The sequence below is a fragment of the Geotrypetes seraphini genome, chromosome 11 (assembly GCF_902459505.1).
Source record: "Geotrypetes seraphini chromosome 11, aGeoSer1.1, whole genome shotgun sequence".
Classification (NCBI taxonomy): Eukaryota; Metazoa; Chordata; class Amphibia; order Gymnophiona; family Dermophiidae; genus Geotrypetes; species Geotrypetes seraphini.
This window is the reverse complement of record NC_047094.1, coordinates 46,622,098-46,645,637: the sequence shown is the minus strand read 5'-3', so window position 1 is coordinate 46,645,637 and position 23,540 is coordinate 46,622,098. Positions and strand designations below refer to the sequence as shown.

The 23,540-nt window shown below is 40.6% G+C and overlaps 1 protein-coding gene across 7 annotated transcripts in view; it reads left to right on the top strand.

Moving 5' to 3' along the window:
* Positions 1–11,792, top strand: part of NPRL3 (NPR3 like, GATOR1 complex subunit) — a 95,356-nt gene extending 83,564 nt beyond the window's left edge. For all 7 annotated transcript variants that reach the window (XM_033962842.1, XM_033962844.1, XM_033962840.1 and 4 more), the window contains one exon: positions 11,390–11,792. In XM_033962842.1, coding sequence (XP_033818733.1) covers positions 11,390–11,552 — 163 coding nt within the window. In that variant the 3' untranslated portion in view covers positions 11,553–11,792. The remainder of the gene's footprint in view (positions 1–11,389) is intronic.
* Positions 11,793–23,540: the final 11,748 nt, after the last annotated feature.

The window sequence follows — 23,540 nt, the reverse complement described above, 5'->3', positions numbered from 1 at the left end:
CCTCATTTTCCTTCCTCTTTCCCTCTTTTCTTTCCTTCCTCCTCTTCTTTTCTATTCCTATTTTATTGCTTCCTCTCCAGTTCATTTAGACTCTATGGTATGGTCTGGGTCTTGTCTACTGTAGCAAATAAATACTGCACTAATTAAAATTAACATTCTGCAATTCAGGCAGAAAAACATTGTATCCTGATATCATTTATGACCCATTGCATCCAACAATTTGGAATTTTTTCCGGAGGAGTATTTGAATATGTCCTTGAACTCTGCTTCTTGAGAGCAGATTTGACTACCACTGCTTGGTGAGACAGTTGATTTTCTCATGTCCAATTGTTGAGCAGTCTTTATATTTTTTTCTCCAGCCTTTTCAAGTTGGTTGCACTGAAGAGGGAGCTTTCCAGGTTTTTGTTTGCAAGTCCAATAAAATCTTATAAGAAACATAGAAACATAGAAACATGATGGCAGATAAAGGCCAAAATGGCCCATCCACAGTAACCATTATCTCTTCCTCTCTCTAAGAGATCCTACGTGCCTATCTCAGGCTTTCTTGAAATCAGACACAGTCTCTGTCTCCAACACCTCTACCGGGAGACTGTTCCAAGCATCTACCACCCTTTCTGTAAAAAACTATTTCCTTAGATTACTCCTGAGTCTATCACCTCTTAACTTCACCCTATGCCCTTTCATTCCAGAACTTCAATTCAAATGAAAGAGACTCGACTCATGTGCATTTACATCACGTAGGTATTTAAACGTGTCTATCATATCTCCCCTCTCCTGTATTTCCTCCAAAGTATACAGATTGAGATCTTTAAGTCTGTCCCTTACGCCTTGTGACGAAGACCACGCACCATTTTAGTAGCCTTCCTCTGGACCGACTCCATCTTTTTTATATCTTTAGGTGCTTTCAGGTATATTAGAATATGAAAGAATTCCCTTCTCTAGTATCTGAGTCGTCTTGAAGTGAAAGTGATAGTTCCTTCGAGATCTTTTATAAAAATTTTGGAAACCATATATACTCGAATATGAACAGAGATTTTGGGGCCAAAAAATGAGGGTCTCAGTTTATATTTCAGTCTACTACTGTAGTTTAAAAGAATATCCAAATTTAAGCCTACTGTGGGGAATGGAGTCATAGGTCAGGGGCAGGTCCGACATGTGAGGTAGTCTGCTAACTTCTCTCTGTGGCGTCCACATCATCCATGCTGTTTGCTGGCCGCCAGGAGGAGGGGAGGAGTGAGGAGTCAGTGGCACATCTAGATTGTGAGCAGCCCTGCCTTTGGTCCCGTCCCGGTCCTGCTAAACCGGCTAGCAATAACAAAGCCAGATGCTTCAGGGGGCCTTCCCTCGTGCCAAATCGCTAAAGGCTTTGCCAGTCTCAATCCCGCCCCCCTCTGAAGTTACTTCCTGATTTTGAGAAGGTGACTTGCGGCAAGTTTATGTGATATAGAAGTAAAGTTTTTGCACTTGGTGAGGTGCAAAACAGAAATGAACCCCCTCCAAAATATGTTCCAGTACATTTACATGGGAAAAGCAGTTTCAACAGTTGCAGTACACATATACTGATTAAACATAATGATTAAAGAATTGCTCCTTTCAAACTGCCTTCCTCTCTCATCTCCTCTTGATCACAGACACCCAGAAAAAACACAGAGTCATACCAATACATATGTGCAGACACACAGAAATGTACAAATCCACCACCCTTCTCCTCCCCACCACAACACACAATTATATGCAGAGAAGCTGGAAAGAATTTCATGAGGCATTGTCTGCATTATTTATTAATTAATTAGTTTATTTTTGGTACTTGATATACTTTATCTTTATTGGAAGCATCTATACCGCTACTAATGACTGGGGAGTCAATTTAGAGCGGTTTTCAAAGACATCTGTAATGCATTTTAAATACAAATTCAGATGGATTCTACTGTGATTTTTGTTGGCCTCCTAGCTGCTTGTCTGGGGTATCATGTCTGTATTTGCATTATTATACTATTATATATGCATGCTATGTTTACACAAGATTACAGTTAACCATTCTAAGTATACTATATTTATACCCTCCTAAATAGGTTAACCATTACAACTAAGTAATCTATATTTGCCTGCATCCTAAATAGCTCTAGCAACATGTACTATATTCATCTTATTTACTCTCATCCTAGATAATTCTAGTTACATTCATCCTAATTTATTTTAGTTCCGTTTACTATATTCATCATATCTTAAACATATCTGGAAAGATCTACTATGCACATACATGTTATGTCCTGTCCTCCTATCATATTCCTAGTTGGGGGGGGGGGGGGAGGATCCTGTTATTTTCCTCTATGTTGCTTCCTCCCTCTATTGGCTCACAGTTTCAGTTGAAGTAGTCTGAGAAAAGGATAGTGTTTATCCCTTTCTGGAATTTTCCGGTGTCCTGTTCTAATCTAATCTAAGGCTTGGCTTTATATACCGAGTTATCATTCTAAGAAAGCTTGACTCGGTTTATAATAATTAACAAATAAAAACCATAAAAAATAAGACTAAATTTCGGGAAATTAATTTTCAAAGTGTTTATCAAATAAAGTAGTTTTTAAAGATTTGCGAAAAAAATTGAAGTAAGCCAGAACTCCTTAAAAGAAATGGAAGATCATTCCAAAGTTGAGAAAACTTTAATTCCTTCGGTAGGGCGTTCCACCACATTGGAGCCATTACAGAGAGCATTCTTGCCCTTGTGCTTTTTTATTTGATGTCTTTGAAGGAGGGTATTTGTAGTAGAGACTCCTGGCTTGAGCGTAGGGCACGAAGTGGAGTATGGTTATGAAGTCTGGCCACAAGATACTGCAGTTCTGAGAGGTGAACGGTTTTGTACGTCAGCAGTAAGATCTTGAATTTCATCGGGAGCCAGTGTAACTCTTTCAGTAGCGGGGTGACACTCGTCTGTCTTGATTTTCCTAGCAAAAACCTTGCTGCAGCATTTTGTACTGTTTGGATCTGTCTGATCATGTATTTCGATAAACTCAGCAAAGTTGCATTGCAGTAGTCGAAGATTGTAAGTACCAGGGATATTACTACATTGGACATTGCTTGGTGGGAGAGGTAGGGTTTCAGCCCTCTATAGAAATAATTAATAGTAGTAGTAGTAACCCAGTAAAGTTTGCCATAAGCGTTTTTGATGATGCTTTGGATCTGTATTGTCATGTCTAGGCTTGGGTCCAGCTATACTCCTAGGTTTCTCATTCCATTCTTGGCTGATTTTATGGTATTGTTGTTTAGTGTTAGTTGAAAACTGGAGCTATTTCCTCCCCATTTATTTATGAGAAATAGTTCTGTCTTTTCTTTGTTAGCTACTAGTCTGTTTGCTTAATGCTGATACTGTACTATCAGTGTGATATACAAATCGTAGTTAAAACTTTTGTATGAAAGGAAGCTCCAGAATGAGAGGGCATTGGATTACGTTAAAAGGTGATAGGCTCAGGAGTAGTCCTAAGAAAATATTCAAGAAAGCATGGGGCAGGCATTTGGGATCTCTTAGGGAGAGGAGAAAATAGTGGATGCTGTGGATGGGCAGACTGGATAGGTCATTTGGCCTTTATCTGCTGTCATATTTCTATGTTTCTAGAACAGTAAAATGAAGGGAAAGGACAACAGATACACAGAGAAGGTAATGCATAGCATAATAGTTGTATCCAGTATATAACAAATGATGAAATAAAAATTAATAAGCAGGACACAGTAAGAAGGGGAAGCAGTAGTAGGCCCCCATTTTCTCTCTTCCTGCAGAGGAATGGAGTAAGTTAGAACAGGGGAGGGCAACCTACAGCCACTGAAATTTTATGCAGCCCCCAAGATCAAGAGAACTATACATAGAAAACATCATTAATCTGAATTTTGGCAATTTTAAATATTGTATTTTGCAAATGTTTTCAGAACAGCCACTCTTAATAGTTTGTTTCATCATTTTTCGTTTCTATTTTTACTTATTTACTTATCGCAGAGGGTCTGTGGAGTTCTGTGCATTTCCGATTCCAACATTCGCATTCCTCTAGAGGTAGTACTAATATTCATGCAGACCTTTGTGTATAAAAGCTGCCTTCCCCTGAGTTAGAATGATAAAGAATAGGCCTGACAGAAAAGTAGCATCTTCGGAGACAATTAAACCTTAAATTGGGGGCGTAGCTATGGGTAGGCCTTTCCCACTCAATTTGGGCTCCAGCCCACCCAGTCTCTCACGGCATGAGCATGTGGTGCCAAGGCCAGGCTGCAGCATCGGTTCCACTCATTGCAGTGCTGTTAGTGCAGCCTAGCCTGCCACCTCAAAGGAAGAGTGAGTCACTCCCTGCCCCAGCTCCGGAGGTAGGTCAGGGCTCAGCGCACTCACACAGTTGCACTCCTCCAGGATGGTTCTGTCCACTTTGGGCTCAAGCATGCCCAAAATTGGCTGTCTAGCTATGCTACTGCCTTAAATATGAGGGATCAGAATGCAAAGAGGCGGAAGTTGGTTCCAGAGTGTGGGGGTTAAATAGCTTAAAGCTGTTGATCAAGAGGACTCGAATACTTCCTTTAACCCTCGCTGAGGGGCTGTTAGTTAATGAAAATCTCTTTTTTTTGTTCTTATATTGTTTCTCAGCCTGGGGACATTTTCATTTAATGAAAGTACAGACCATTCAGCCTATTATGTGTTAATCTGCCTAGTATTACATGGCTTGAATAGTTAAACAGAGATACAAAGATGATAGAGGCACAAATGATGGAAAGACTAAGATGAAAGGCTTTTTGCATGTGCATATTTTTGTCAGCCAGAAGCAATGGAAGATGAAAAGCAAAGTGCTGTTAAAGTATCTGACTGTAGAAGCAGAAGAATGAAAGCATAAGGAAAGGATGTGGATTTTCTCTCGGGGCAGCAGGAATTAAAAGGAGTTGCTTTGTTTATGGAAATGCATTTTCCAGTTCTGAAAACCAGAGCAGAATTTGGAATAGATGATAATTATAAAGTGTTACTATGGGTAGAGATGACATTTTTTTTAGAATATTTACTACTACCAAAGACCTGCTATAATTTAGTAGGACTCGCTCATTAGCATTTGGCATTGGGAACTCACCCCAGCCCTCTCCAGGTTACCATCATGCACTCTTTCTCAAACCCCCTTCTCTCTCTCTCTCTCTCTCTTTCTCTCTCTTTCTTTCTCTCTCCTTCTCTCTCTCTCCTTCTCTCTCTTTCTCTCTCCTTCTCTCTCCTTCTCTCTTTCTCCTTCTCTCTCTCCTTCTCTCTCTTTCTCCTTCTCTCTCTCTCTTTCTCCTTCTCTCTCCTCTCTCTTTCTTTCTCTCTCTCTCCCTCTCATTCTCTCTTTCTCTCTCTCATTCTCTCTTTATTTCTCTCTTTCCCTCTCTCTTTTTCTCTCTCTCTCCTTCTCTCTCCTCTCTTTCTCTCTCCTCTCTCTTTCTCTCTCCTCTCTCTTTCTCTCTCCTCTCTCTTTCTCTCTCTCTCTTTCTCTCTCTCTTTATTTCTCTCTCTTTCTCTCTCTCTCTCTCCTTCTCTCTCTTTCTCTCTCCTTCTCTCTCTCTCTCCTTCTCTCTCTCTCCTTCTCTCTCCTTCTACAGAAGGCAAGCCAGCATCTGGAGCAGTGTTTGCCAGTGCGAGGGAGGCATCCTCCATAGATGCCTGCACATGGCCCCGCTGTTGCTTCTCCTGATCTTTGCTAAACCTCCAGCCACACTGGGGCAACTGTCAAGAACAGGTGCAGCAGGCAGGGTGTAGGGTGCAGTGCAAGGGGTTTGGTAGCTGATGGAAGGTGTTTGGTGAATGCAAGAGGGAGGGGGGAGCACTCTGCAAGCACATAAGTCATGGGGTCAGTTGAGCATGCTATGTAGAGGCAAGAGGGGGAGTGTAAAGGGGAAGGAGAGAAAGTGAGTGTAGGGGGTTGATATATAAGGTGTGGGGCAGATGATGGGGTGGTATGTAGGATTATCATTTGGATGAGGAGAGTTGGGTTGGGATAACAGACTCTAAAGGGGTACTCCATTTTTATTAGCATTAAATTGGCTAACTGTTGAGCTGTAAGGGAAGTTTAAGCTTAGGCATTTAAGCATTTCATGGACTAGAGCACTGAAATGATATAGTCCTTTGCAGCAATTTAGGCTAATCGGTCATTGGTGCTAGCTCTGTGGGTCCTGGACACCCTGGATAGCTTCACTGTGTCCTAAGAAAGGGGAAAGGGAATGGGACTTGTATACCATACCGCCTTTTTGTGGTTACACATTCAAAGTAGTTTACATATATACAGATACTTATTTTGTACTTTGGGCAATGGAGGATTGAGTGACTTGCCCAGGGTCACAAGGAGCAGCGCTGGGATTTGATCCCACAACCTCAAGGTGCTGAGGCAGCAGTAACTTGTGTTGTGTTATGAGTAAGCCTCAATAATTTTGAAGAGTCAGTAAAGGAAGTAAGTTGTTCCAGGGAAAATATATTAGGTTGGGGCACATTAAAAATAGGGCATTTTCAGGGACATTTCCAGTATCCTGTCAGCTTATTTACTGTTCTGAAAAGCACTAAAGCTGAAAAATGAGTAGCGACAGGTGCTTGGAAGCAAAAAACAGAGCTACTAATTTCTGTGTATGATTTTGTGTTTAAATTTTAATTGTTTTTTAATATTTTATTTTATTTTTTCTGTTTAAAGTTTTTATTGAAAAATTTTTTCACAGTACAAACATACACACCAAACTGAACAGCAATACAAAATACAACAGCGGACAACAAATATTTTATTTTCTATTTTTGTGATCTTATTAATGTGATAGTCTATCAATCATCATCAAAAATACATACATTTTACTGATGTAATCCACCTTGCATATTCCGTTGAACTGAAAAGGTGGAATAAAAATTTATAATTAAATTTTACCAAAATAAGGCCCCCATTTATCAAGCCATGCTAGGGTTTTTTTTTTTTTTTATCACCGGCTGCTGCGGTAAAAGCTTCGATGCTCATAGAATTCTTTTTAGAGTCGGAGCTTTTACCACATTGGCTGGCAATAAAAGACCCTAACATGGCTTTGATAAAAGGGGATCTAAATCTATTGAGACATAGCTATAGTGGAAGACAACAGTCATTGCTAAGTGACCCACGGAGTTATCCACAACCAGCTCTTCTACCTTCTCCTTTCACTCACTCCTCTCCCTTGATGTGTGGGAGTTATAATATGTAGGCTATAAGAAGGTATCCTGTGTGGTGGATAAGAGGGTTGCATGTTGGGTTAGAGGGTTGTAGGCACTGGTAGTTGAGTGGTGGTACGAGTTATGAAAAGTATGTTGTGGTATGTGAAAGGGACTGTAGAGTGTATGAATAGAGGGAAAGATAGTGTGTTACCAGATAGGTTCATGCAAAAAAAAAAAAAAAAGAGTACACACGGTCCCGCCCTGTTTTGACTTCAGCCCCGCCCCACTCCATCCCCAGCCCTGTTCCCACACAAACCTCGTCTCTTCTTCCCAGGCTGCATCTCCAAGCATGCACAAACATGATGTGATGACATCACAAGCATGTGTGTGACATTGCATCGCACCCGCACATGCTCAGTGGCTCTCCATATGCAGCCCTGAACTCAGGGCTAGAGAATGACATGGGGACAGATTTTTCCCCATCCCATCCCCACGAGTTTTGTCGCCATTTCTGTACCTGCTCCATTCCTGTAAGCTCTGTCTTAACCGCACAAGCCTCGAACACTTATAATTTTAAAGTGTTTGAGGCTTGTGCAGATGAGGACAGAGCTTGCAGGAATGAGGCAGGGACAGGAAAAGAATTCGCTGGGATGGGATAGGAAAATGAGTACCCTTGGGGACGGGGAAAAATTTGTCCCCATGTTATTCTCTACTCAGGGCCTTCCAAAACCTAGACTAACTGTAGGTTTTGGAAATCCATCCGGGCATCCAGTCTTCTAAAAAGAGGACATGTCCAGGTTTTCCTGGACATCTCATAATCCTAGGGATAAAAAAACTGAGGAAATGTAGCAGTGGTGAGATTTATGGTGTGTGGTGGAATTAGTTTGGTTAGAGTGACAGTGCAAAAGAAATAAGAGACAAACTGGAGAAGGGTCTTTTTCCATGTATGTAGATTTACTGTAGAGGAAGTTGTTTATATGAGAGCCATCCCAACTCACTGTCACCTCTTCACTGCCAGAGTGGGAACCCCCCCACTGACACTTGCAGAGGCAGAGCTGCAGTCTTGATTAATCTTTGGTGACTTGGGGTTGGGGGTAGGGAACCTTCTATTATCACATCTGAGAGACTGACACTAGGCAGGCATAGGAAAGTGAGTTCAGCAGGGTCTGCATACACAGAGATAGTTTATATCAAGGGTGTCAAAGTTCCTCCTCGAGGGCCGCAATCCAATCGGATTTTCAGGATTTCCCCAATGAATATGTATGAGATCTATTTGCATGCACTGCTTTCATTGTATGCTAATAGATCTCATGTATATTCATTGAGGAAATCCTGAAAACCTGACTGGATTGCGGCCCTCGGGATTGTGCATCAAAGGTCAGTGAGCTAGTGATCCAGTTCCAAAAGACAAATCCATTGCACCCAGTTTTGGTGGCAAATGCTGGTTCTTTCTGCAGATGTCTGAACGTAAGTTTCATGCATCACTAAAATGTACAAAATAAGTATTGGCAGAGAAAAAGAGAGATGAATGTGCATAAAATGTATGACAGCCCTGCTCTGTTTCAGGAAATAAGTAACACCGATATGCTGTTTAAGAGGCAGATGTCCAGAAGTGGGGCTTTCAAGCACAGAAAAGCACTTTCATCTTTAGAAATTCAGAGCTTTGAGTGGAAACTTGAAAGTCTAGGACATAGTAGTAAAATCAGTGAATTTTTTTCATACTGATTTTCATTTAGCTCTATTTGTTATCTCTGTCATTCAAAATGATGCTCTCCAGATTTTATTCAAGCTCAGTCTTTGCCACTCAGGTACATTAACATTGATCTGATTCTTAAAGAGCTGAGCTGTAAATTGCATTTATTAACTATTACACTGAAATCACATGAGCATGATAGAAGAATGCATTTCAAATAATTGGACAATTGTCCATTATGTTCATAAGAACATAAGCATAAGAACATAAGCAATGCCTCCGCTGGGTCAGACCTGAGGTCCATCGTGCCCACCAGCCCACTCACGCGGCGGCCCAACAGGTCCAGGACCTGTGAAGTAATCCTCTATCTATACCCTTCTATCCCCTTTTTCAGCAGGAAATTGTCTAATCCTTTCTTAAACCCCGGTACCGTACTCTGTCCTATTACATCTTCTGGAAGCGCATTCCAGGTGTCCACCACACGTTGGGTAAAGAAGAACTTCCTAGCATTTGTTTTGAATCTGTCACCTTTCAATTTTTCTGAATGCCCTCTTGTACTTTTATTATTTGAAAGTTTGAAGAATCTGTCCCTCTCTACTCTCTCTATGCCCTGTAAGTCTCTATCATATCCCCTCTAAAAAGTTTTAAACAATCATTTTCATTTAAACACCCTTGTCTTTAAAACCTCTGTTAGAGATGTTTCCCTTAGAACAGTGGTCTCAAACTCAAACTCTTTGCAGGGCCACATTTTAGATTTGTAGGTACTTGGAGGGTCTTGGAAAAAATAGTTAGGGCTCCTTTTACGAAGGTGCGTTAGGACCTTAACGCGCAGAATAGCGTGGGCTAAAATGCTGCGCGCGCTAGCCACTACCGCCTCCTCTTGAGCAGGCGGCAGTTTTTCAGCTAGCGCGCACTAATCCAGTGCGTGCGCTAAAAACGCTAGCGCACCTTCGTAAAAGGAGCCCTTAATATCTTATCAAAGAAATGACAAATCTTTCCTTTTGGCTAAGTCTTAATAATAATATTGTCATTTATAGCTAAAGAGACATATGATCAAGAAACTGTTTTAGTTTACTTTTGTGATTATGATAAACATACTGAGGGTCTCAAAAAAGTACCTGGCGGGCCGCATGTGGCCCCTGGGCCACAAGATTGAGACCACTGCCTTAGAACTAAGGGAGGTAATCTGTGAGTGTAAGTATACTCCTCCCTCCATATTCTCAGGGGGTCAGGGGCAAAGCTGGCCCGCAAATAAGAAAAATGTGTGAATAACTTTAGGGTTGACTCTGACCCACCCCCGCCTCCCTCCCATCTCCCAGACTTCTGCACATCTTACGTATGGCCGACTCTGACCCACTCCTGCCTCCCGGACCTCTCCACACCATACTCTTAAAGTCTGGTGGTCAAGCGGTGATGTGGGGCAGGAGCGATCTTCCTACTACATGTCTGCCTCATGGAGCCGTGAACAAAAATGGCTGCTGTAAGTTCCCGTTGTAGTCTCATGAGTACAGCTAACTCAAGACCTGTCAGTTTTGACCAATCTCACACATGGACACAGTTATAAATCTGTTGCCTGATTTACAGATAGATGGCTATGACCCCTATGAATTAAAGTACATCTGTACCAAATCTCCTTGAGTGCAGCCAATAATAGGTGGCTCTGCCCTCTGTGAGGTGCTGCAAGGAGAAGACCAGGCAAAAAAAGTTGCTTAGGAAGAAATTGTGGGAGTCATTCTGGACAGTTATTGTGAGCTACAGTGAAAGAAAATCCCACCACAACAAGTCCCTGTTCATTGAGTCTCTTTGTGCTTTTTCACTGCAGTGGGGTAAACCCGGCACTGAATCAGTCCCATCCTGCAAATCTGAATCCATGGCAGCAGACTGGCTGTGGCTCCAGAAGTGGTGTGCTTGCTCTTGTAGCACAGGCAAGCTCGGCTCCACAAGCGTTCTCTCCTACCTTGTAAACACAGCCATTTACACAGGCTGAAGCTAAGCTCATTGACATGACACCTCCCTCCCCCATTCCCCCCATTTCTGGCCCTATAAACATGTATGCAGTTAACTTACATTGTTACCATGTTGTTTTATGCATTTAGGGCTCAACTCTATATGTCATTTAAAAAATCGGCAAGGTGCACATCCCTATGCATTGCATAAGTTAGGTGCATCCATTTAAGTCAGCTAAAACCAAGCCTAAATGCCTGTGAATGTGTACTCATCGGGCATATTCTTTAACAATGTGCATAACTTTTAGGAATGCCCATGATCCGCCCCCCCCCCTTTCAAATTTGTGCACTGCAGCTGTAGAATCGCAATTTGAGTTCTGCATAACTTTTAATTACTGCCAATTAAAATCAATTATGAAGTGTTCATTGCTGCACCAATTAGGCCAATTAATTAGGTTGGGCACACATATTGGCTATGAATACCCATGTGTGTGCACAACCTTAAGCGCCATATACAGAATTTGGGGGTTTGTAAAAAGGGATTCAGTATGTCTAATAGGGCACAGAAGTTACAATTTGATACTTATAGTGGGTTTTTCTCCCTAGGCTCTTACACTATTTCCGAGGAAGACACCACTTGGAAGAGGTCATGTACAATGAGAATATGCGTCGTTCACAGCTACTGATGCTGTTTGATAAATTCCGCAGTGTGCTGGTGGTGACGAACCATGAGGATCCTGTCATTTCTGTTTTTCAGTCACTTTCTTAGTGACATACAGTGCCAATTTGGCAGGGACATTGCCTCATTTTAGACATCACTGTGGATAGAAATATTTTTTTTAAATTGTTTTATATACATAATATATTTTAATATTTAAAAAATGTAAAAAATAATTCACGATAAAGCGCATACAACATCTGTAGAATACAGGATTTGCCTTAATAATTTATGTCTTTCTATTTTGAAAGCTGGTGTGGCTAAATAAATGACACTTGGTTTAGCTCAGAACCTGGAATCTGTGGAGTACTGCTTTCAATGCATATTCATTGGGGAAATCCTGAAAACCCGATTGGATTGCGACCCTCAAGGAGAGACTTTGAGATCTCTGTGTTAGACTAACTAAGATAACGGATACTGCAAAAGCTTCTGTATTGAGACCCATTAAGTACATGTACAGATGTGGAGTGGAGTAGTGTTTTCTGTCCAAAATGATGGTCTGAGTACAGTGCCATGAAGCTGAGCTTCCCTGTCAGGTATCCTTTGTTCCATGTGTCCTCAATTATATACAGTGGTGCCTCACACAACGAACTTAATTGGTTCCAGGAGCAAGTTTGTTATGCGAAAAGTTCGTTATGTGAAACGTGTTTTCCCATAACAATACATGTAAAAAAAAATAATTCGTTCTGTAGCATAAAATATGCTGTCATTTTTCCCCATTTCCCTGTGCAGCAGCATAAGGGGTTAGGGAGTTTCTCAGGCTGGCAAACTGTCTTCTCCTCTCCCTCTCTAATGCTCCTCCTATGCTTTCCTTTTCTGTTCTCTTCCTCCTTCACCATCCCCTCCTCTTTGTCCAATCTCTCTCTCTCTGCTTCTCTCCTCCTCTCTGATTTTCTTCTTCTACCTTGCCTCTCCTCCACCCTCTGATGCTCGTCTCTCCTGATTCCCCCCTCTGGTGCTGGCCGACTCGTGGCTGGCACCCATTGGCTGCTGCGCGCGAGACCTGCCAGCGGCCGGATGCAATGGGAAGCAGTCATCTGTTGGAGGCTGTAGTCGGGAGTCAGCGCCGTTAAAGCTGGTGGTTCTGCTTAGAAAGAACCACGCGCCTGTTTAAAACTGTCACGCCGCTGGAGCCGGGAGGCGACAGAGAGCAACCGTTGCCAATCCAGCGCGTCTCTCCCCGTCTCCTCCCTGTGCGCGCATGCTCGCTCTCAGGCCTCCCCTCCCCACCCCACCATCCTAACTCATACCTGAGGCCGTCCACCACCAACACCACTTCTGCGGCTCGCTCGCGCTTCGATACCCTGTCCCCTCTGACGCGGGCCGCCTCGCTGGAAACAGGAAGTGTTTGGGGGGGAGGGCTAGATGCTGGATAATCGGGGGAAACAAGTGAGAGAGGGCAGTTAAGCGCAGTGCCTGCGCGGAAGGATGCAGCTCGGGCGACTTCGTTGTGTGAAACGAAGTCCGTTGTACGAATCAAGACAAGAAGTTCGTTGTGCGCAGCGTTCGCTGTGCGAGGCGTTCGTTAGGCGAGGCACCACTGTACCATCAAACATTTTCTTTGAAGCTGTTCTCTCCATTACATTTTCCTCACAGGTCATCTTTGATATACCATGCCAAAGACTACATCTAAGTGCTGTACAATTTCAAAAGAAACAAATCATAGTGCAAGAGGGATAGAGACTTTACTTAAAACGGTGGCCTAGGTTACACAAAGTGCCTGTTCAAATATAAAATAAACTAAGTAAAAATAAAAAAGGCATGAGAGGAAACAACCAAGTTTAAACAAGTGCACGTGGGAAATACTACTGACTGGCAGCCATTATAAGGACTAAGAATAGAAGTACCAATTTTCATGAAGTGAGATAGTGGTTCCAAGATGGTTATTGGTTAATTAGCAAGAAAGCTTGAATAAGTATATTTTCAATGCATTTTTGAAATGATGATTATAACTAGATGAGGAGGAAGCTATTCCACAGTGTGAGGGCCAACCACATTAAAATAAGAGCTTTCAGTACAATCCCACTGGACAGCTATGTGGGAAGGAACAACCAAAGGATGCAAGAGTGCAGGTGGGTTTGTGCGGGATCAACAAGTTAAAAAGTATGCAGGACTTTCAGATGTGCAATTATCAGGATTTTAAATGGGATCCTATAGGATATAGATATTTGGTGTTCCTCAATAAGAGTGACAAATGGGATTCTATAGGATATACAAGTAACCAATGTTTTTCAATAAGGAGTGACAAATGGGATTCTATAGGATATGTAGGTAACCTTGGGAGGACAGTATAGAAAATTGAATAAATAAATGAGTGACATGCCACGCCTCCACTCTACTCTTGTCTGCATTATTTCTCTGCTAGCCAATATGAGCTGAATACTTGTAGCCCCTGATCTCCCCGAAAACACTTCCTGTTTGTTAGTCTTGCAGGGAGTAGTGTCAGTGATATTTATATTTGCCTATGGTTGCATGCAAGGAGAGGCCAAAGTAAGTTGCCATTCCAAACTGTGTTCTGTAGGAGTTTCCCTATGGTTACCATATTTGTAATAGTAAAAAAAAGGACACGTGGCCTTGCCCTCTCATCTGCTCTCCTTCCCTAAACTTGGAGCCACCCGCAGAGGATCTACGAGCATGCGCGGATGTTTGTGACATTATCACATTGCAACTGCATATGCTCGGAGGCCCTTCAGACACGGCCCTGAGCTCTGGCAGAGCCGGGGCCTTCCAAAACCTGGACAAAATCATTCCAGACATCTGGACAATCCTCTAACAAGAGGCCATGTCCGGCTAAATCCAGACAGCTGGTAACCCTAAATTTCCCCGTTTTGAGTGATAGATGGTCCTCTGAAGTCGGAATTTCCTGCTCCATGTGGGAGATGGCAGATCTGCACGAAAAAGAGCAGGGGATACCCCCATTGCTGATGAGGAATTCCTGAGTTTCCTTACAGGAAGATCCTATAAAGAAGGAAAACAAAGGTTGTTAAACAGCCATTTTCTCAACCCAAGCATCAGTTTGAAAACAACCACTGACTACTTGAAACAGATTACCATGATTTAGTATGCCATATTTTCTAAACAGCTGGGTATGTCAATACTACCCACAGGCTTTGGGGCAAGTCCAGTAGATATTTATCATCGGCTTTGTGGGCTATACAAGTTCTTCTATAGCACAGGAGATAACTATCTGAAATCTTACCAAAAAAAGGCATTACTGATTAGTTCAGCCTTGTTAATCTCTAGGAAAGCTTTTTAATTGCCCCTTCCAATACCCAGCCACTTCTGCTCTGTTTTTGAAATGTTACAATCTGTTGGACATCTTACTAGTGTTTTCAAGATCAGATGCGTGGGTGTTAGAAGAGAGTCCCAAAGGTCTTCCTCTCTTCCTTGCTGGTTTTGAAATCTTTCCACTGTTGGAACTTGTGTGGGTGAAAGATTTGTGAATGAAGAAATAAAAAAAATGAACTAATGGTTCGATTCTAATGTCTTTTCACGCTTGTTGCAAAGTAAATTGAAACTTTTAAAAGTTTAATAAACTTGCTATGTGTATTTTCCCTGACCTAACATTTATTTTATATATCAACTTTTATTTTCTTCCTGGGCATTACTTCATTGTTTAGATTGCCCTAAGCTTGGGCCTTGTGATGAAATTAAACAGTCTTTTTACAGGTCATATTCCAGTTGTGGTTAACAGGTAACCAGGAAAAAGCAATATGGGAAAGATATTAAAAATGACTCAATGGTTTCCATCTTAGAACTTGAACCTCACTGTTAATTTCAATAAACATGCAAGAATAGATCTTAGGGCTGTATTTTAATTAAAGATATATTATCCCTCCTCCTCTACTGCAGCTCCTTGTGACTCTGGGTAAATCCATTAACCCTCCAGTTTTCAGAGCTTACTTCAGAAAAGCAAGGCTAATAGCATATGCTTGATTTTTATCATATGTAAATGTAGTGCCCCCTTCAGGGCAACTCGGGGTTTGGGGCCCGACTTGGCTAAAGTCCCCTGAAGGCCGTCTATCAGTCTCTCATTTGGATAGTTTGGTGCCTCCACCTGGGGAAAAGAAGTGTTAGTGGGTGGATTCACCCTCTTCTCCCTAAATAAATACACTAAAAGGATAAAGAGGCCCAAATGTATCTGAGATAACCTTCCAAACAAGGGTTTCGGTATCAATAAGAGGTCATTCTAATAGAGAGGAAAAAGGATCTCAGCAACCCCAATGGACAGTCTTATTCAAAACTGTAAGTCCGTATCACACACAGGGTTCCATTGTCTTTCATCGATCCAGAAAAAAACTATTATAGTATGGTCATCATATTAAACCAAAATTTTAACTTAGTTATTTCAATATAACTGGCTAAATCAATAATTCATATAAATAATTCATGTAATTGTGTGCCACTTGGTTTTCAATTAAAGAGATTTCAAACATTCAATTGACGGGACCTGTTTCACCACTCATGGTGGCTTCTTCAAGGGTCTTATGCAAGGATTCTACACAAAAAAAAAAAAAAATGTCAATGAAAATGTACCCAATAACCATGAAGCAAAATGGTCAAAAAATTACCCTTACTGAAATGAGAAAAACACCTCCAGTTTTGCAGTGTTCCTGTTAACAAAATGGTGTTACACTCAACTGGATGCCTAGTAGAGCCTCTTGTGGTATGGATGTATAAAGTAATGCAATGTCAAAATTTGCCAAAATAAAGGGGGAATATTCTGAAGGAATATGGTTCAAAATGTTGATTAGATGTGACATGTCCCTCAAAAATGAAGGGATTTTCACTACTTCCTGCTTGAGAAAATAATCTACAAAGTAGGCCAGTGGCTCAACTAAAGAGTCTTTGGATGATATAAGTGGACGGCCTAGAGAATTGTCGAGTCTCTTGTGAATTTTAGGAAGAATGTACAAGACAGGTATCGCAGGTCCTTTTTTATTCATTATATGTCAAAAATCTAGACTCCAATCCCAGTCTTCTAATTTTCTGAATTCTTGTTTGGAGTCTTTTGGTGTGATCCAAAGACAACTTTTTGTAAGTAGATGCATCTTGTAATTGATTAAAAATTTCTATATCATATTGTTCTTTGTCTACAACAATGGCTCCATTCTTGTCAGCTTTTTTGATCATGAAGACTATTCAAAGCTAAGCGCAGGTCTTTTGACATTTTTGAAAAATGATTGGAAGCTTGTTGATCAAAATCTTCCAAAACACATTGTTTAAAAATATGTAAAGCTGGCTCTAAAGGACCTGGTGGAGTCCAAGATGAGTGTGGTCTGAAAATAGTATGGTCACAAATACTTTCATCTTTATTCACAAATAAATTTTTAATTGTAAAGAGCGCATAAACACTTCAAAATCCACCATAAATTGGAATAAATTAAATTCTGCTGAAGGAACGATAGACCCAAAAATAGTAATTGTAATTCCGAATCAGTTAACACTCACTTGGACAAATTGAAAACTACAGATTCATCTCTGCCACTTGCATGTTCAACAGACACTATTGGGTCAATCTCGTTTGAGATCTCATGAACGGTTTTCCTCTTTGGGACCCTCATCCTCTCTTGCCTCTCCCTCGTTTTTGAAATGATCCTTTGCCTTTCTGAAAAACCTGTCCAGTTGACAAACTGGAAGCGGTGGAAGCTAAATCTGATGCTTAACTTGTATCCGCCACACCGATAGTATTGCTGGGTTCATTAATTGTATCATCTTTTAACATCCATGTGTATACCTTGTTGTTCAAATAATCATTTTCGTCTCTTAAATTTTTTGATTTTGTTCTTCTTCAATGTCTCTCTGAACTTGTTTATATTGTCCAAAAGTATTTGATGTTGGCGGTCATATTCTTCAACAGGGGATTTATCTTTCAGTTTATTTAATTTAGTCTCACACACTTTTCTCTGACTGGTTACAAATGCATTACTTTTTTTGATAATTAATAACATTAGATTGAGAGAGCATTTGTTTAAGATTCTGTTCCATTTGTCCAAAAACTCTGGATCAGATTTAAATGCCTGAGGTTCTTTAGCAATTCTCAGACTATATGGAATTCTTTCCAATTTACAATACTCAATTAACATGGCTGCATTCATTTCCATATTAGGAAAGATTTAAAGTGGGAATATAAATCTTTCCAACCAACTTTATTTCTAGTTTGAAGTGTTAAAATAGCAAACTGAGATGGTACATCCAATAAATTGCCTTCTTGTTTATTCAAAAAATTGAAGGCTGTCTTCCACATTCCAGTCATCCTATATCAAAATATAATACTACATAAATACACTAAAAGGATAAAGAGGTCCAAATGTGTCTGAGATAACCTTCCAAACAAGGGTCTCGGTATCAATAAGAGGTCATTCTAACAGAGGAAAAAGGATCTCAGCAACCCCAATGGAGTGTTTTATTCAAAACTGAAGTCCATATCACACACAGGGTTCTGTTGTTTTTCTTCGATCCAGAAAAAAACTCTCTTGTAGTATGATCATCATATTAAACCAAAATTTTAACTTAGTTATTTCAATATAACTGGCCATATCAATAATTCATATAAATTATTCATGTAATTGTGCGCCACTTAGCTTTCAATTAAGGAGATTCCCCCGCCAAACATTCAACCGATGGGACCCGTTTTGCCACTCATGGTGGCTTCCTCAAGGGTCTTATGCAAGGATTCTACACAAAAAATGAAAAATGATGTCAACAAAAATGCAACCAATAACCATGAAGCAAAATAGTCAAAAAATGGCCCTTACTTACTGAAATGAGGAAAAACTTCTCCAGTTTTCGCAGTGTTCCTGCTAACAGAATGGTGTTACTGTCAACTGGACACCAGCGCATGCGTATAAGACTGTGTTCCTGCACACGTACCTGAAATGACATACAATGTGGCGTTACTGCTGGCCAAATGCCGATGTATGTGATGTAACTACATACCTGGGCTTGCATCTAAGATTGCAGGCAAATATTGTCAACTTCAAGAACCTTCATTGATTCATGATACTTTTTGACACACATTAATGATGTTAGTGGAAGCGTGCACCTAACATTCAAAGGGGAGGGGCCTTAGGTGTCTGAGCCAATCAGGGTCTTAGGTTCCCAGGATACAGAGGAAGGATCCTAAGGCCCTGATTGGCTCTTGGGAGGGGACCCATACTTCATATGATGCACCGGGGAGGGGAAGGCCAGCCATTTTGGACTGGTGGGCCTCAGAGCAGGAGTGATCGAGCATCTCTCCTGCTCTCAACTTCTCACTAAGGTATGGGGGGAGAAGTTCGGGGGAAGCATCTGGTGGCAGGAGGGAGTGGGCATTTCTCCTGCCTTTTATTGGAGGGAAGGGGATGGTTTGAGGGAGTACCTGACATAGAGGGGCTTCAATAACCTTCTGCAAATGGTCCAGTGACAAAAAAATCATGAATCCGATGGGTCATATGAAGATAGGAAAGTTTGTACAGAACACCTATCAGTATCTGGAGATCTATCGTCAAACAGGGAATCATTCATAATACCACATCTATCCTTGGACCAAATTCAGGCCTTTGCCCATCAAAGGAAGATTTTATCTACAAAATTTTTTTAAAAAAATATATTTTTATTGAGAATTGTTCTTTCTGTATTGTTTTTCCTGCTTGTATTTACATAATTTTGATAGTCATGTTAGCTTCAGTGTTAGCCTAGTACAGCAATCGCTGATGAGCACAGACCACAGCCTGCTGACTAATGCTATACATGGATACCTTAAACCTTTCATAATATAGGATTATCTAAATTGTACAATTGTAGTTGTAGAGGAAACATGTAACAGTTACATAGATGTACTCTGCATTTCAGGACAGTAACAGTTAATACTGTACTTCCCAAAAGACTCCATCATAGAAATGATACTGGGTGCAGGTTTTATAGTGGATCAGATTTTGATCTTGTATTTAATGTTCTTTCCTGCAATATGAGAAGAGATGTCTACCCATTCCAACAAGATCTAAAAATATACCTCATTCATCTTTAAAAGGTCAACCCACTACTTTATTAACCATGGTAAAGGTAAAGATTTGAGCTGCAAATACATATCCAAATATTTCAGGGGTGGGAGGAGGAGTGATTCTGTTATAACAGTTCTCTATCTACCTCCCCTCCCCCCCAAGTCTTATAAAATGTTAGAGAGCAACATCTGGAAGTACAGCAAACTAGCCACAGTCCACCTCAGATATTGGCTATTTGCATTAACTAGCAGGGCTAAGAATTCATTAACTTAAATAAAACATTACATTATACCAAACAATGACCACAAAAGAATAACATGCCAGCATTTCTTCTTTCTTTTGAGTTTCCTCCACAAGTAATAGCAGCTACCCAGTTGACTGAGGGTGTCCTAGGCATTTAGTTTTCTATGAATTTTGCATTTGGTGTTAAGTCATTGCTCTTTTTTGTGGTTTTTTAGAGTTACTAAAGTAGAAGGGGTTAACATGCAAACTTGCATGTGCTAACCTCTATGGCAAGGGTATCAAAGTCCCTCCTTGAGGGCCGCAATCCAGTCGGATTTTCAGGATTTCCCCAATGAATATGCGTGAGATCTGTTTGCATGCACTGCTTTCATTGTATGCTAATAGATCTCACGCATATTCATTGAGGAAATCCTGAAAACCCGACTGGATTGCGGCCCTGAAGGAGGGGACTTTGACACCCCTGCTCTATGGTATGTCATTCCAGTCAGTGTTTGCACATTTGTGTGTTAACTGCAAGTTGTCATAGGGGGCAGAAAGCAGGCAGATGCTGCATATCATAGTACTCATTTCTTACTGCATGCTGATGGTGTTATAGTTCACACGGGTTTACTTAGCACCTCCTCAATAGGAGGCACTAAGGCCATCATTAGGGCTTTAAGTCACGGTAAATGCCCTTACCGTGACTTACCACAAAGCAAAACACCATCAAACCAAAACGGGCAAAGTGGAGTTGAACTGGAAGCCCCCAGGTTTATTAATAACATTTTTTTTTTATGCATAAAACAATAAAAGCAATAAAAACAGTTATAGCTGGAATGGGCTGAGCAGGCAGGGGACGCTTGGAATGAAGTGGAGGAGATGGAATGTGCTGTGGCTCAACAGCAAGGGAAGAAACAAAATATTCACAATTTATGCTCCGCAGCTGTGGAATACCTTATCCTCTCATCTCAGAGAAGAATAAAAGCTCGATCGCTTTAAGAGCAGCCTAAAGTCTTTTTTATTTAAAGATGCTTTTCACACTTAAGAATCAAATGTATGAAACTTCTTTTTAAAGAAGTATACAGCTCAGGAGACCTCAGAAATTCCCCTTGTTAGCCCTTCCCCGGTTGTATCATGTTGGTCCCTGTATGGTATGTTATGTGTTTTTATCTTATAATAATGTACCCTGTTTTAAAATGTACATCAAAGTATTATAAACCAGTGGTCCCCAACCCTGTCCTGGAGGATTTTCAGGCTAGCCCTAATGAATATGCATGAGAGCAATTTATATATAATGGAAGTGACAGGCATGCATATTCATTAGGGCTAGCCTGAAAACCCAATTGGCCTGGTGGTCCTCCAGGACAGGGTTGGGTACCACTGTTATAAACAATACAATCAAATTTTAAATAAACCTGAAGTAATGGCTGAAGAAGGATGTAGAGTAATTTTCAACATTGTCAACGTCAGTAAAACCAAAAGCTTATATAGAGATGGCATGGCTCCTATGGTAAAATCCACCAGCAGGTCAAAGTGTTTTAAACCTTCTCTTTGGATCAGCTGTGTGATTTCAATGAGGGGCCCCTGATGAAGGCATTCCTATGTGCCAAAACACAAACCGTGTAGGGTCCTATTCATCCATTTGGATCCATATTTGCTACACTGTCTGTGGAAATGACTGTCTGCCGCTATTGTATATGTTACAGTGGAAACATCCGCATACAGATGATCAATTTATCCTTATACAGATTGGTATAAACCTGGGACTATTTGTCATTATTGCCAGCTGTAACTATTTTTATTGCTTTATGCATTTTTCCAGCTCTTATGCAGTTTTATGCAGCTTTCCAGCTCATATACTCCACTTTGCCGGTGTTTTGTGGTTTCTCCTTACTGTGACTTAAACAGCAATAATACTGCAGGGACAAAAATTGCACTGCAGTATTTAAGTCCACATGTTACTAAGTCATGAGATGCAAAGCATGCATCTCATGACTATGAAAATTGCCTAATCTGTCTTGCAGCCAATAATTTTCCACTCTCCACAGCTGATGAATTATTCATGATTCTCATTATATAAGCTATGGTATTAGTTTGTAGATATGATTCCTGATGATTGTTTGTGTGACTGTTTTATCATGTTTTTATAAAATTATGTAAACCGTTTAGTTTTAAACAGTATAGAAATTTTTTTTAAAATAAAATAAATAATAAATAAATACCACAAGTTGCATTAGGGTCCAAGAATGAAGCTAAAATAACCCCAACTCTTTGTACTGTACTGGGAGCATCAGGCCATGCAAAGCCAATGCTCCCAGGCTGCAAGAATGAATTACTCTCCTAGACAGAACCCTTCCATGAAATGACCCCCACCCACCATGAGACTGCCACTAGGAGCACAATTTTCTCAGTGGCATCAGAGTGACCAGGAGCAATCTTTTAAATTAATTTTGTTCTGTAGTGCCAATACTTAGTAGTTGCTAATGTGCCCTTTAGTTTGGGATTTTTCAAAATTTTAATTTTTAGTGATTTACTTTCATTTTCATTTTATATATGGATGGTCTTATGGACAAGTGGGCTAACCCTTTTTTCATACCTGAGATGGTTGGCCCAGTTGTCCATGTAGCCAATGGGGATAGCCTGTTCAATCACTTGCAAAAATCTACAAAATTCATTGGCTTTAAGCTAAGTTTACTTGTCCTTATGTAAATACTAGGGCTGCACATTAATTAAAATGTTTAAATTGCATAAAGCAGCCTCCTCACATTTTCTCCTGTACTGTACGGACATATTTCAAATCACTAAACATAAAATAATTTGTATTATCTTTGTTGTATGGTGCTTTTTTTTTTTTCCTAATCATTTGGTTCGCTGCCTCTGGTTCTGTTTCTCTGTCTGTACTCTGAACTCTGTTTCCAAGGCATCCTGTCCATTTATTCTTTCTTTTTCTCTCTTCACTTTCTGCCCTATATCCATCTTTGAGGACAAGGACAACACAAAGCAGAGATAACAAGTCAAAACAGCAAGGTCTTTATTAGCTGACCCAACACCGCCGTGTTTCGACATAATGCCTGCGTCAGGAGTCGGTTATCTGAGAACATATAGCAGCACTCCCACACTAGCAAGAGCCTTATTAATAAGCTTTCTGAAACAAATTCCAATAGAGCTCTCACAGGGAAACAAATATTTGGCTGTTTTGAAACAATTGAGGTGCCAACAGGTCAGGCATACACAATCTTTGTATACATTTATTTCCAGTATAAAATTTGGTTAAGCCAACTGACTTTTCTGCTTCTTTATTTTCTTTATGCTGCAGTTGGAGGCTGTCTCTTTTTTTTGCTGTTGGTTTTGGAGTAACAATTCAAACAGTAGCTGGATGTTAAATTAAGATGCTCCAGTACCTCTTGCATCACAAAGAAGTGCAAAATGGTACTCTGTGTTGTTGGCCTGGCTGAATTTGGAATATTGCAATATGTCCTCTCTAAGATAGCTGTTCTTAGCTTGTCTACTATACAAGGGCTGGCTGACACTGCATGTACACTGGTACCTGGACTAAATACAATATTTATCTAAAGTGTTTACCTTCCCTTCTATCCTTTTTTAAATTGTAGTTCTCCCTTTTCAGCTCACATTCTTTTTGTATGTGATTTTGTGTCACTAATTTCCCACGTTTTATTTATGATTTTAGATTGAAAGCTGCCCAGGTTTGCCCATAGTGTGGGATAGTAAGATTTGAATAAACTTGGAAGCTTGGACTATGCACCCCTTTCAAAGCAAATGTAAAGTCATACACTGAAAAGCTCATACTCGGCTTTTAAACTGAAATCCCTGTGTA